The sequence below is a fragment of the Megascapheus bottae genome, chromosome 5 (assembly GCF_031878675.1).
Source record: "Megascapheus bottae isolate mThoBot1 chromosome 5, mThoBot2.hap1, whole genome shotgun sequence".
Classification (NCBI taxonomy): Eukaryota; Metazoa; Chordata; class Mammalia; order Rodentia; family Geomyidae; genus Megascapheus; species Megascapheus bottae.
Window position 1 is genome coordinate 1,318,424 of NC_143513.1, and position 15,192 is coordinate 1,333,615.

The window sequence follows — 15,192 nt, forward strand, 5'->3', positions numbered from 1 at the left end:
CAACAACAAAGGAAGAGAGAAAAGGAAAAATGGGGACTTGGCTAGAAATGTGGCTTAGTGGTACAGTGCTTCTCCAGCATGAATGAAGCCCTGGGTTTGATTCCTCAGTACCACATAAACAGAAAAAGCCAGAAGTATACACACATCTTTTTAGGTCATAGGGCTTGACCTCTGGGTCTGAGTGCTGTCCCTGACCTCCTTTTGCTCAAGGATAGCATTCTTCTACTTTTGTCCCAGTACCACTCCTAGCTGTTTCTGTAATTAACTGGAAATAAGAGTCTCATGTACTTTCCTGCCTGGACTGGATTCAAACTGCAATCATCAGATCTCAGCTTCCTGATTACAAGCATGAGCTACCAGTACAAATCCTGATTTTCTTTTTCAAATTGGAGCAACAGCATATCAGGGTTGTTCCTTGGTCCCTTCACTCATATATCAAACCAATTTTGCTGTTATTATGCACTATATTTTCCTCTTAAAAACAAGGAAAACTGGGGCCAGGAGTTTGGCCTAGTGGTAGTGCTTGCCTAGCTTACACGAAAGCCTGGGTTCAATTCCTTGATACCACATACACAGAAAAAGGCAGAAGTGGTGCTGTGGCTCAAGTGGTAGAGCCCTAGCCTTGAGAAAATCCAGGGACAGCGCTCAGGCCCAGGACTGGCCAGGAAAAAAAAAAAAAACAACAAGGAAAACTGACAGGTATCAGTGGCTCACACCTGTTTTTCAAGTCATTTAGGAAACTTACATCTGAGGAAAAGTTCCAGCCATGTAGCAAAGTCCATGAAACTTTTATATATAATTAACCACCAAAAAGCCAGAAGTGGAGCTGTGACTCAAGTGGTAGCACATAATCCTTCAGCCCCAACACTCAAGAACAGCATCCAGGATGAATTCAAGCCCTCCCCCCCCCCCACACACACAAAGGAAAATCCCCAAACACAATTTTCCTTTTAGAAATTGCTCGTCTATCACACCTGTTGGTAGTGCCATAGCGTTGCTCTGAATAAGGGCCCAAATTCAGACAGCTGTGCTCTCTGTGGAGCTATCATGCAGATGGATCTCTGTCCCTTGACACTCCCCAAAACTGCTGCTGCCCCACAAGACATCGTGTTTGTTGTTTACAAGTAGTTCTTTATCCTGTAGTGACAATATTCCCGGAACAATGATTCTTCCCAGTCAGTCGTCTTGATGCAAACATCTCACCCTGATATAGTTAATATACTCTTTAAATGGAATCACTTATTTAAAAAGAAAACTATCATTAGCTTATAGGAAAACTAGTATCACTGGTCATACCTATCAAGGATAAACTACCAACATAATAGACGGCAAAGCAATTTAACTCTATATTACTCTCCACCCTAAAGCTTTGAGCCTAGGGTCTCTGGCTAAAAAGGTTAACAAGCCTTGAGTTCGATATGGGCATGAAATGAAGTTTTCTTCCGCTTGTAATGAGGACAAACTGTAAAGCACACATAGTATATGGTTGGCCATAATTTACCACACCTGGCCAACATTTTCGCCCTAATTTGACGTTATGCGTAGCCCAGGCTGAATTCGAACTTGCGACCTTACAGCCTCCACTTCCCAAATGCTGGGACTACAAGAGCGTGCCACTACGCTCTACACAGGCATCTTATCCCGGTGGCCGCGCAGATACCGGGGGCCCACGGAGTCAGTTCCAACTCCATTAAGACCAGGGGGTCCCTCCCAGCCGCCAGCAGGCCCGGGGCCCGGGGCCCGGGGCCCGCGGCCCGCAGCCCGCAGCCCTCAGCCCGCAGCCGCGCCCCGGCGTGGAGGAGCCGCGATGGCGGCGCGAGTCTGTGACGTCAGCGCCACGCCCACAAGAGGCGGGCTGGGCCTCTTCTGGGGGCCGGGCTACGCGCTGACGGGGCACGCCGGGGCGGGCCGCAGAGTTTGGTGCCCCCGAGTAGGGTGTCGGCGTTTCATTCGGGTGGAGCAGAGTCGGAGACAGGTAACCTTTCGCTGCCTTCGGGCTCTGCCCGCGCTGGGCGGTGAGGCGCTCGTGGGCCGGGGCGGCGCGGTGGAAGGAGAGGCCTCTGCGCCCTTGGAGCCGCGGACGTGCGGGTGACGGGAGTGGTGCCGGACGGATCCGGGTTGACCGGGGCGGCGGTAGTGGGAGGGGACGGCGTTTGACGGACAGGTGTGACAGCCAATTGAGAGGCGGGGGCCTCCCGGCGGGCGCGCACGGGGGCTCCGTGTGGGGGCGCAGCAGCGAGCCATTGGCTGTGAGTGACGGGGCGGGCGTCCTCGGCGGATGTAGGGCGCGGCGCTGCGGGGACCGGGGTGACCCCCAAGGTCGCTTCGTCGTCACGTGACGGCCTCCGGCCGCGACCTGGTCGCCCGCGCGCGCGCGCGAGCCTTTGTCCGGCCACGGACCTGGTTTCCTCAGCGCCCACAGGTCACGTCACTGACCTTGGTGTCTGCGGCGGCCCGGGGTGAACCGCGTTTCCGCTGAAGCAGCGTTCACGCATCCCGTCCTTCGCGGAGGGTGTGTTGCGGAGATCCGAGGCCATGGGAGTCCGCGCCAGCTCCGCCGCCCTGCCCTCGCCCCGGCCACTGGCAGTCACACGCCTCCCCAGCGTGCAGTGTGCCCGTGACAGAAATGACACATTTTGTGAAGAAATCTGCTTGCGTGTAAATAGTGGGTGGCCAGCTCTCCTGGAGGTCAGGTTGTAGGATGACGAAGCGGGCGGCCAAGTGTGAGGATGGGTAGCTGCAGGTAAGGGAAGGCAGATGCTCCGCGGTCTGCGCATGCGCAGCCAAAGTTCGTGGCTATAAATAGGTCTGTCCAGAAAATGGCGGCGTGAGCATCCTTGAGGATGGAGCTTTAGGAACGCTGACGTCAAAAGGTCATTCGTTGGACACCTGTACTGGCCCAAATAAAAGCCCAAGTGGTTTGGGTTAGAAAAAAATTAAGCCTGGTGACCCATGGTCAGAGGTGCTCCGCCACTGAGTGGTGTGTCTCCCAAAGTTGGTGATAAAAGTATCGGAAATAAGTGAAGTAAAGGGCTTATTATTTTTTCAGATGGCTGGGAGTGTGGCCTAGTGGTAGAGTGCTTGCCCAGCATGCACGAAGCCCTGGTTTTGAGTCCTCGGTACCACATACACAGAAAAAGCCCTCTTGATGCTTTGGTTGAAGTAGTTGAGTGCTAGCCTCGAGAAAGTTCAAGCCCCAGGATTAACCAAAACAACAAAGATTTCTCAGCGTTTCATGACCTGATATCACTCCATCATCTGTGCACTCCTTTGCGACAGCATAGAGTGGAGGAAACTTACTATAGTTTCCTTGGCTTTGGTGTTGCCCCAGTTCTGCATGATCCATACATACACTGATCCATACATACAACTCAGAGCTGGCATGAGGATGAGTTAGTACTGGGTGTAACAGCCAACTCTTCTCCCTGACCCCCCCATAAAGTGTTTTGATCTTGGATTTGCACTTGGCTTGTATGCTTTCTACCACTTGCCCCATTCCTCCAGCTGGGCTGTGGGGGTTTTTTGTTTTGTTTTAATGCCAGTCCTGGGGCTTGAACTCAGGCCCCGGATGTTGGCCCTTAGCTTTTGTGCTTAAGGCTAACACAGCTCCACGTTCGACTTCCTTGGTAGTTGGAAATTAGAATCTCATGGGCTTTCCTGCCAGGTTGGCTTCAAACCTTGATTAGATCCCAGCCTCCTCAGTAGTTAGTATTACAGACGCAAGTCACTGGCGCCTGGCTTGTGTTTTTTTTTTTTTTTTTTGCCAGTCCTAGGCTTGAGCTCAGGGCTTGAGCACTGTCCTTGGACTTTCTCAGGGCCAGCACTCTACCACTTGAGCCTCAGCACCACTTGCAGCTTTTTTGCTACGTATGTGGGATACCGAGGAATCGAACCCGGGTCTTCATGCATGCTAGGCAAGCACTCTACCACTAGGCCAAACTCCTGGCCCCTGTTGTTTTTTTTTTTTTTTGTAGATGGAGTTAAAACAACTAAGCAGGCCTTGAACCAACATCTTCTGGGTTTTATATTAGAGGTGTGAACCACTGGCACCTGGCAATTTACTATTTTTATTATTACTGTTATTACTAGCACTATTATTTTGCTTTGTAGACCCACCTGGTAGGAAGATACTTAACACAATGAAGCCAGCTGTCCTGGGTGGAGGCAAGGCCTTTACTGAAAAGCAACTTTCTGATGAGTCATCTTAAGGGAAGCTTGAGGATCTCTGTAGCTGTGCTGATTACTGTGCTTTGGTGGTGCTAACTTGTTAGACAAACAGCCCATTTGTTAGTGTATTAGTATTATAGGCTAATTGGAAGGGTTTTTTTCACTCTCCAGTGCCTGGAATAAGACCCAAGTCCTCTTGCATGCTAGGCAAGTACTCTTCCACTGAGCTACATCCCAGTCCTGAAGAAGGTTCTAATAAAAATATAGGTGATTTTTGGTAATGTTTGTGCATGTTTAATAGCTTGTTTCAGAATATACATTTCTCACATCCATATGGACATAGGCTGCATGTATTTTTTTTTTTCTATGTATGTGGTACCAAGGAATCGAACCCGGGTCTTCATGCATGCTAGGCAAGCACTTTAACCGCTAGGCCAAACTCCCAGCCCTGCATGTATTTTTTGTTATGGTAGTCTTGGTGCTAGGGTTGAACCCTCATACATGCTTGACAAGTGCTTTACCACAAATGCTACTCCCACAGCATTGGACATAGAGTATAACACAATTTCAGATTGAAATCAGTGCATCTACTTTGAAGCAATTCATGAGCAATCGAGCATTAATCCAGCAAATAATGCCCTGCTTGCCTCCTGGTGACTGAAATTGGTTTCCTTTTGGCTAGAACTTTTTTTTTTGTCTATCATGGGACTTGAACTTTGGGCCTGAGCCCTGTCCCTGAGCCCTTCAGCTCAAGGTTACTGCCCTACCCCTTGAGCCACAGAACCATTTCTATTTTTCAAATGGTTAATTAGAGATAAGAATCTTACAGACTTCCCTACCCAGGCTGGCTTTGAACCCTGATCCTCAGATCTGAGGATTCTGAGTAGCTGGGATTACAGGCGTGAACCACTAGCGTCCAGCTTGGCTAGGACTCTTGAGAGGAAGAGAAGTAGTCTTTATTTTTCTGCTTTCCTGAGGAGTCATCACCACCTAGATTCTAGGTTCTGGAGGCAGTAGCATTCCTAGAAGTACCTGGAAGTGGGCTGAGCTCTTCTGGTAGACTTTAATACACACACACATACACACTGTATTTTTATATGCCTAGATTGGCCTCAAACTCAAAATTCTCTTATACCATCCCCAGTATCTCAAAATTTCTTTTGTAAGTAACAATTTTTGCTCATTAGAAATTAGTTCATGTAGGCTGGGAATGTAGCTTAGTGGTAGAGTGCTTACCTGGCATGCATGAGGCCCTTGGTTTGATTCCTCAGTACCACATAAACAGAAAAAGCCAGAAGGAGTGCTGTGACTCAAGTGGTAGAGTGCTTAGCCTTGAGCACAGAGAGGTTCAAGCCCTAAGATTGAAAAAAAAAGAAAAATAAATAAAAGAAAAATTAGTTTATGCAAGTCAGCTGCTATATCTAGATCTTAACTTTCCCACCATGTCCCAAATGCCCCTTCCCCCTTCTGTCTAGTCCAGGTCTCTCTTCCCCTACTGACTCAGCCTCTTCCTCACTTTTTCCAGCCCACTAGAGGTTGCCCAACAGCCAGGGCTTGTGCAAAAAAAAGACTTTGCTATCAGGAAGGTTGGCATTACATTATGGGTCTGTATTGGCAGTCCTATGACCTTGGTGGAACGTAAGGGGACAGACCATTTAAAAGACAGAATCTTCTGGACTATGTGGATTTATGCATGGGTTGTTTAAAAACTGCTTTAGGAGTTCATTTTTTTTCAAAGGTGGTGTGCTCAGATTGGGCTCTCCAGAGCTCATAAGGGGCTTTCATTGGGATGGTCAGGACCCTGGCCTTTCTCACTCTCTTCAGCACCACAGGTTTGGCCTTTCACTCCAACTCTTCCCGCCTTCCTAGTTTCAGGGCCCCTTTCTTCTGGTCCACATCCTTCCTGCCTGCGACTCTTCAACTGCATGGAGCCTGCCTCCCAGTGGATTGTGTTGGCATGTACTCAAGCAGTCAATGCTTTCTGTGAGATTTGGTTTTTAGATTTTGGGTTTGGTTTTGAGACAAATCTTCCATTATATCCTAGGCAGATTTTGAACTCATAACTCTCCTGTCTCAAGTTTCCTGAGTGCTAGTGCTGGGATTAACAGGCGTACCCCACTGAAGTCTCCCTGTTTCCCCTCCCTCCCTCCCTTCCATATCAGGAGGATGTGGAGTAGACCAGCAAGCTCAGATTCCATCTCTGCTCCACAAAATCCATTTATGTTGTTCTCAGAGGATGTATTAGATTAAACTGATGAGACTTCATGCAGTAATTCTGGGTGGGCACTAGAGGCTCACTTCTGTAATCCTAGCTACTCTGGAGCCTAAGATTTGAGGATTACAGTATGAAGCCAGCTGAGGCAAGGAAGACTCTTACCTCCACCTAAGCACCAAAAAGAGCCAGAAGTGGAGATGTGCCTTAAGTGGTGGAGCACTAAAGCCATGAGCAGAAAAGGGCCTGAATGTTGGCCCTAAGCTCGGGCCATCACATAAAGGTAGGTGGGTCATGGGGCTTGAACTCTGCCTGGGCACTGTCCTTGAGCTCTTCAACTCAAGGCTACCTCCCTACCCATGAGGCAAATTCCACTTCCCACTTTCTAGAGGTTAACTGGAGATAAGAGTCTCAGGTCCTTTTGTGCCCAGGCTGGCTTTGAACCTTGATCCTCAGATCTCAGCATCCTGAAGAACTAGGATTACCGGCATGAGCCACTGTGCCTGGCTTGGTTTTTATCTTGACTAAAAGGCTGAAAATAAATAAATAATATTTTATTTATTTTTTGCCAGTCCTGGGGCTGGAACTCAGGACCTGAGCACAGTCCTTGAGCTTTTTCAAGGTTAGTCCCCTACCACTTGAGCCACAGTACCACTTCCAGCTTTTTCTGTGTGTATAGTACTGAGAATTGAATCCCCCCTGGGCTATTTACACATGCTAGGCAAGCACTGTACCAGAAGGCTATACTCCTAGTCCATTAAGGATAAATTATATGAAGAGAAACAAAGGCGTTTTCTAACTTCTGCATTTTTCAGAATACTATGAATATAGCAAGTGTTCTAGTTTCTGGGTAAACTAGAAATAATTTTATCAGTTTGCAGTTGATACGAATTATTTGTAGTTATATAGTCTAGGAACATAAAGATTATATGTGTGACAAACTTCTCAAACTCTGAAGTGAAGCTGAGGATCAAGTAGTAGAGTGTTAGCCTTGAGCAAGAAAGCACAGCGACAGAACCCAGATGCCGAGTTCAAGCCCGAGGACTGGCAAAACAAAACAAAACAAAAAAACCAACTCCTTAAAGCAGTTTTGAACTTTTGAAGTCTAGATGATACCATCTGCTTAGGGCTAGCATGGGCATGCTAGTATGATGTTTTAAGTGAGTGTTGGTTTGTCCTGATCACGCACATGATCTTAGGCACCCAGAAGTGGCTTGCAGTTTGACACATTTACAGACTGGAAACTTTTCCTCAACAGAGTGGGACAAGTGTTTTTACTGGAGCCTTTTCTAATGTATTACTTTAATAATTAGTATTTTATTTAGTAATAGTGATTGTTAAGTATCAGATACTATTGAACACTTTGATAGTGGTCACATTGATAGTGGTTAGTTGGTGCAGTGAAATAGGAGTTTCTTTTTTTTTTCCTTTGTTGATCATGGGGTTTGGACTCTGGATCTGGGTGCTGTTCCTGAGCTCTTCAGCTCAAGACTACTGCCCTACCTCTTGAGCCACAGCACTACTTCTGGTTTTCTAATGGTTAATTGGAGATAAGAGTCTCTCAGACTTTAGTGCCCAGGCTGGCTTTGAACCATGATCCTCAGATCTCAACCTCCTGAGTAGCTAGGATTATAGGTGTGAACCACTACATCTGGCCTTTTTCTTTTCTCTTTTTCTTTTTTTTTTTTTTTGCTAGTTCTGGGGCTTGAACTCAGGGCTTTCTCAAAGCTAGAGCTCTACCACTTAAGCCACTACACCATTTCCGGCTTTTTCTATAAATGTCGTACTGAGGAGTTGAAGCCGGGTCTTCATGCATGCTAGGCAAGCGCTCTATCACTAGGGAAAACTCACGGACCTCTTTTTTCTTTTTGTTGGTCATGGGGCTTGAACTCTGGGCCTGGACACTGTCTCTGAGCTCTTCAGTTCAAAGCTAGTGCTCTATCACTTGAGTCACAGCATTACTTCCCCTTTTCTGGTGGTTAATTGGAGATAAGAGACTGACAGATTATTGTGTGTGGGCTGGCTTTGAACCATGATCCTCAGATCTAGTTAGCCTCCTAAGTAGCTAGGATTAGGGCTAGGAATGTGACTTAGTAGTAGAATGCTTGCTTAGAATGTGTGAGGCCCTGGGTTCTATTCCACATTAAAAAAAATAATAAATTTAGAAAAAAAGAGAAAATGCATAGTAAGATCAAATCCAATCCAGAGTGGTTTTGTTCCATTTTTTCTTACCACACATTAGTTATACCAGAAAATTTTAGTGTCCTTTCCATACTTATGTATCCCCAATAAAGCTTACCCCTAATTTACCCTCTTCCTTTTTAAAAATTTAACAGATTTCATTGTTCTACTTTCATACATGCACATAAAGTACTTTGACTATATTCATTTTAATTCTCCATTATCTCCTTTGCTGACAATATCTGTTGCCCAACATAACAGTTTTCCTGCCTAAACTGGGTCTTGAACTTGTTACAGTGCCACTTTGCCACTTGAGCCACACTTCCAGCTCAGTTTTTTTTTTACTAGTTAATTGCAAATGGAGTCTTTCAGACTTTTCTGCCAGAACTAATTTCCAAGTCAAGATCCTTAGATCTCAGCCTCTTGAGTAGCTAGTAATCCAGGTGTAGGCCCACGTATGATCCAACATAGCGTTTTTACTTGTCATTCTTTTTTTTGCGGGGGGAGGAGATCATAGGGCTTGAACTCAAGGCCTGAACCCTGTCCCTGAGCTCTTTTGCTCAGGACTGGCGTTCTACCACTTTGAACCACAGTGCCACTTCCAATTTTCTGGTGGTTAATTGAAGATAAGAGTCTCATGGCCTTTCTTGCCTGGGCTGGTTTGAACCATGATCCCCAGATAACTAGGATTACAGATGTTTGCCACCAGCATCCAGCACTATTGTTCATATTTTTCATTGTATATTAACTATACAAAGGGGTTTTACTATGATAATCATATACTACATATATTATAATTTAGTTAAATTCATCTATTTTTCTTTCTTTACGGTTTCCTCTGATCCCCTCTTCCCCCCATTGTTTAGTAGCTTTCCTACAAATGCTCAATTTTAAACCTTTCTTTTACTTTTCTTCACAGGTGGTTGTGAAAGACTTCAGGACAAAAATGTTTCATTTAAGGACTTGTGCTACTAAGTTGAGGCCGTTGACGGCTTCCCAGACTGTTAAGACATTTTCACAAAATAAACCAGCAGCAATTAGGACGTTTCAACACATTCGGTGCTACTCTGCACCTGTTGCTGCTGAACCCTTTCTGAGTGGGACTAGTTCGAACTATGTAGAAGAGATGTACTGTGCTTGGTTGGAGAACCCCAAAAGTGTGCATAAGGTAAGGCTTAGAGGATATTTCCTGTGTTAGTGTGTTTGGTGCTGACTGGCTACGGAGGTAAGTGTGTACATCCTAAAGTCAGCAGGCAGCCGGACATAACACCAAGCACCACGCTGTCTACATCAGAACTAATATGGCCTCCAGAAACCATAGTCAACAGTGTGATGTCCAGCAATAACCACTAGTCTGAGCACTGCTAGCCCATGAAGAAGACAACTATACCTCTGCAAGGATGCAAGGAAGTGCACATGTGGCTCTCCAGGGTCTCCTCACTGGCTGCTTCAAGAAGAAACCTCTGAAGATGGAGTCCATGGGGAAAAACAGGGCCTTGAGATGCTACTGTACTACTGATTATCCCACAGGGATGCTTCTGTTTGACATGTTTTAAAGTCATCTCACATAATTTCTGCCAAATGGCTTTTTAGATCATTATGTTTCCATTATCTTCCTGTATGAGCTGTGTAGATAATTCCTTCTTAGTCCCCTTTCTTCACATCTGCTGGTAGAAGTCAATATTGTTTATCCCATGTGCCCACAAGTATGTGTATATTTTCTTTTTTTCCAGTCCTGGTGCTTGACCTTGGGGCCTGGGCACTGTCCTTAGGCCTTCTCAAAGCTAGAGCTCTACCACTTGAGCTGCAGCACCAGTTCTGGCCTTTTCTGTGTATATGGTATCGAGGAATGAAACCCAAGGCTTCCTGCATGTCAGGCAAGCACTCTACCACTAGGCCATGGTCCCTGCCCATCTTGCTTTCTTTTCTTTTCTTTTGTTTTTTTTCTCTACTACTAGGCCATGCTTCCTGCCCTTATTTACTTATTTATTTATTTATTTATTGTCAGTTGTGGGACTTGAACTGTGGGCCTAGGCACTGCCACTGAGCTCTTTAGCTCAGCCATAGTGCCATGTCTGGTTTTCTGGTGGTTAATTGGAGATGAGTCTCACGGACTTTAGTGCCTGGGCTGGCTTTGAACCAGGATCGTCAGATCTCAGCCTCCTGAGTAGCTAGGATTACAGGCATGAGCTACTGCGCCTGGCCCAGCCCATAGGTTTTTTTTTTCCAATCCTGGGGCTGTCCTTGAGCTTTCCCAAGGCTAGCGCTCTACCACTTGAGCCACAGCACCATTCATGGCTTTTTCTGTGAATGTGGTACCAGGGAATCAATCCCAGGGGTTCCTGCATGCTAAGCAAGTACTCTAATACTAGGCCAGACTCCCAGTCCATGTGTTTGTGTGTGTGTGTGTGTGTGTGTACTGGTATTTGAATCAGAGTTTAAACACTCTCACTTGGCTTCTTTGACTCAAGGCTGATGCTCTACCTCTTGAACCATGCCTCTAGTCCAGTGTTTGTTGAGTTCCGTTTGGATTGGCTTCTAAATATCCATCCTCAGATCTGAGCCTCATGAGTAGCTAGGATTATAGGTATGAATCTCTGGGCCTGGCATTTGAAGTTTGTTTGTTTGGTTTTTTTGTCTTGTCAGCTATGGGTCTTGAACTCTGGGACTAGGCACTGTCCCTCTTCAGCTTAAGATGAGCACTCTACCGCTTGAGCCATAGCTCGACTTAGAGTTTTCTGGTAGTTAATTTGAGACAAGAGTCTCATGAACTTTAGTGCCCAGGCTGACTTTGAACTGTGATCCTCAGATCTCAGCCTCCTGATTAGCTAGCTAGGATTACAGGTGTGAGCCACTGGCACCTGACTGAATGTTTTAAATCTCTTGATTCTCAAGCCATCAGCCTGATTTGGGGTTACAGTACACTGTGGGGGATAGGAAGGTAGATTCCACATTTCTCACTTGAGCCTTATCTGAAGAGTTTTGGGGAGAATGGAGGCAGGATACTGAACATCTGCATGGAAAGTATGCTAGGCTAGCATTGCTTACATCACTGAATTTTTGTTACCATTGAATCTTGGGATCATCTGACTAAATGACAGGACATTGGCTTGTGGCATCCGTGACAGTGAGGACTGGACATATTCCTGTGAGCCAGCAACCCTAGTTTGGCAGTAGTACCCCTTGCTTGGCCTTCCAAGTTTCCCAGTGGTAACCTGAGATTTGTTGCTTTGCTGAGTAATTGCGACTTGGTTTCTTTCATGTGTTCTCTAGTTTGTGTCCTAGTATGTAAAAAAAAGAAAAAGTGCTTAGAACTCTGAAAATGTCCCTGCTTGGTTATATTAGATCTCAGAGGCTTCTGATAAAAGAATTGTCTTTGGAATAACCCAGCTCAGAGATTTGAGTCAAAAACTGTAATCCTGAACTGGAATGAAACTAGCTAATTTTATTTTGAGTTTTACTTAGATGTAAAGCCAGCAGTTTGGTTGCCTGTGCCTGGTACTTGTCACTGAGTGGTTTGTCAGCAGAAGGGCAGACAAGGAGCTGTGGCCACAATACTATCAACATCAGACTGGACTGGCATATCTGCTCATACTGGAAGCTGTTTTTCTTCATATTGCAGGTCATCAAGCCAGGGCCTTGCATGCATCAGACAATGGCCTCTACAGTTGAGCTACATTCCCAGTCTTTGGTTTTATTTTATTTATTATTATTACTTTTTGGTGTCAGTATTGTAGCTTGAATTCAGGGCTTGGGCACTGTCCCTGAGTTTTTTACTTAAAGCTAGCATTCTACGCTTGAGACAGCTCTATAGCCTCCTAAGGAGCTAGGATTACAATTGTGAGCCACTGGCTTCCAGCTCTTGATTTTTTTTTTTCTTTTTTTTGATACAGGTGATTTCAAACTTTCTATTTTCCCTCTTCCTCCTAAAGATGGATTATAGGTAGATCTCCCAGTGCTGGCAGCTTTTGAAGGGTTTTGAAGGGTTTTGATGACTTTATGCTGTTTCCACAGACAGGTATATAAACAGTTAGTTCTTCAGAAGACAGTGCACAGCTGGACGCAGTGACTCACACCTGTAATCCTAGATACTCAGGAGACAGAAATCTGGGGAATCAAGGTTCAAAGCCAGCCTGGGCTCTAAAGTTCATGAGACTCTTATCTCCCACTAATCACTAGAAAACCAGAAGTGGTGCTGTGGCTCAAGGGGTAGGCAGTAGCCTTATGCTGAAGACCTCAGGGACAGCGCCCAGGCCCAGAGTTCAAGCCCTGTGACCAACAACACAAAAAGACTGTACAGGTTAGAATTGGAGTCCTTGGGCCCTGCAGGTCAGTGTAAACACATCCTGAAGAGGTTTAGTGGGACAGGATGGGAGGGGGCAGGGATTTGTATGTGTAAGAGATTTCATACTTTGGAGAGAATATATATTCAGGTTGAAGGTCCTAGGACAGAGTTATGCAGGTCTCTGTCAGAATATTTACCCTTTTCCTTTCCCCCAGCCTATAGAGGGAAGGCAGAAGGTCCAAGTTAGCATACCCACCTCAGAGATCTGCATCAAGAAGATAGCTGGATATTATCCCTCCTCTAGTTTGCAGTTAGTGAGGTAGTTGAATTGAGACCCATATATAGTATATCCAAAGTTTTCAAGGAGATCTTCCTTAACTAATCTGATTTCTCAGAGGTACCTGTGATCCTCAAAGAATTAGAGTCTATGCCTTGGAAGTACTTTGCTTTATTACTAGCTCTTCATGCGTGGCCAAGTGTGAAGCATGCTTATAATTCCAGCTACTAGGGAAATGGAAATCTGGAGGATCGATCAGTTTGAGGCCAATCCAGGTAATAACTTAGCAAGATCTCAACAACAAAAAAGCAGGGCATCAGTGGTGCATACCTGTAATCCAGCTGTAAAGAAGGCTTAGGTAGGAGAATTGCTACCCAAGGCCATCCTCCAAAAATCTGAATTCCTATCTGGAAAATAAAAACAAAAATTTTTGAGAGGATAGGGCTGGGGATATTGCTGAAGGGGTAGTGCGCCAGCTTAGCGAGCTCGTTCCCCATTCTACCAAGATAGATTAGCTGGCAAAGGATGAAATAGAATTCCTTGGTAATTTAAAATTTTCACTGACTCATTACTAGATCGGCTGTATTAAAAAATAGAATTCCTGGGCCGGGAGTTTGGCCTAGTGGTAGAGTGCTTGACCCTGGTTTGATTCCTCAGTACTACATACATTAAAAAAGCCAGAAGTAGTGCTGAGACTCAAGTGGTAGAGCTCTAGCCTAGAGAAAGCCCAAGGACAGTGCTCAGGCCCTGAACTCAAACCCAGGGCTGGCAAAAAAAAAATAAAATTCCTTGGTAATTTAAATTTTTACTGACTCATTACTAGATTGGCTCTATTAAATAATAATAATAATATAATAATAATGTAATCCAAGTGCTGGTAGCTCATGCCTGTGATCCTTGCAGTTCAGAGTCAGCCCAGGCAAGAAAGTCTGCGAGATTATTACCAATTAACCACCAGAAACTCGTAAGTGGTGCTGTCTCTCAAAGTGGTAGAACGCTAGCCATGGTTAAAAGTTGTTCAAGGACAGTGCCTAGGCCCTCAGTTTAAGCCCCATGACCAAAAAAAAGGGAGGGGGGTTGGGGTAAGGAGTTATCTCAAGCAGCAGATGAGGTCCTGAATTCAATTCCCCCATCACCACAAAAAAGAATGGGAAAAAAAAAATGCAGCTGACTGCATAGTCATTCACATCTATTCTAGCTATTCAGGAGACTGGAAATCTCTGTTCATAGCCAGCCTGAGCAAGCAATTTTGACAGACTTTTACCTAGAATTAACCTAGAAGTGGAGGTATGGCTCAAGTGGTAGGGTGCCAGTCATGACAAGAAAGCCTGTGTTCAAGCCCTGATACTCCCCCCGCCTTTTTTTTTTTTTTTTTTTTTTTTTAAAGATTCATTATGTAGCCCAGGCTGGCCTTGAACTTGGTCTCCTGAGTGCTGGGATTATAGACACATACACTATCAGGGTTGGCTTTGAGCCTTGAGTAGTTAGGATTACAGGTATGAGCCCAGCGAGAGTTATTTTCTTAACCACACTAAACGCAGTAAGGTAGTTATAGTCTCCTTAGGAACCTTTGGTGGTGATCTGTACTGTCAGCATGTCAGGGACACAGACTGGTGATGTTTAAAACAGTCAAAATTAGCCGGGCGCAGTGGCTCATGCCTGTAATCTTAGCTACTTAGGAGGCTGAGATCTGAGAATCAAGGTTCAAAGCCAGCCCAGGCACAAAAGGACCTGAGACTATCTCCAATTACCTTCTGGAAAATGGGAAGTGGGGCTTGCCTCAAGGGTAGGGATGTAGCCTTGAGCCGAAGAGCTCAGGCATAGTGTCCAGGCCATGACCCACCAAAAAAAGTCAAAACTAAATATAATGATTAAAGCAAGTAACTAAGAAGTAAGAGCTGGCAGCTGGTGGCTCACGCCTGTAATCCTAACTACTCAGGAAGCTGGGAGAAATCTAAGGATCTCCGTTCAAAACCAGGCCAGGCATCAAAAGTTCATGAGACTCTTAATCTCCAATTAATCACCAGAAAACTGGAAGTGACACTGTGGCTAAGATGGTAAAGTGCTAGT

General features: G+C 45.4%; 1 protein-coding gene across 5 annotated transcripts in view; it reads left to right on the plus strand.

Moving 5' to 3' along the window:
- Positions 1-1,883: 1,883 nt before the first annotated feature.
- Positions 1,884-15,192, plus strand: part of Ogdh (oxoglutarate dehydrogenase) — a 72,504-nt gene continuing 59,195 nt past the window's right edge. For 4 of the 5 annotated variants that reach the window (XM_090332505.1, XM_090332507.1, XM_090332503.1 and 1 more), the window contains exons 1-2: positions 1,884-1,975; positions 9,480-9,728. In XM_090332505.1, the coding sequence (XP_090188631.1) occupies positions 9,507-9,728 (222 nt within the window). In that variant the 5' untranslated portion in view covers positions 1,884-1,975; positions 9,480-9,506. Of the gene's footprint in view, positions 1,976-2,610; positions 2,744-9,479; positions 9,729-15,192 lie in introns of those variants that run through there. The other variant, XM_090332504.1, reaches the window with a different exon arrangement.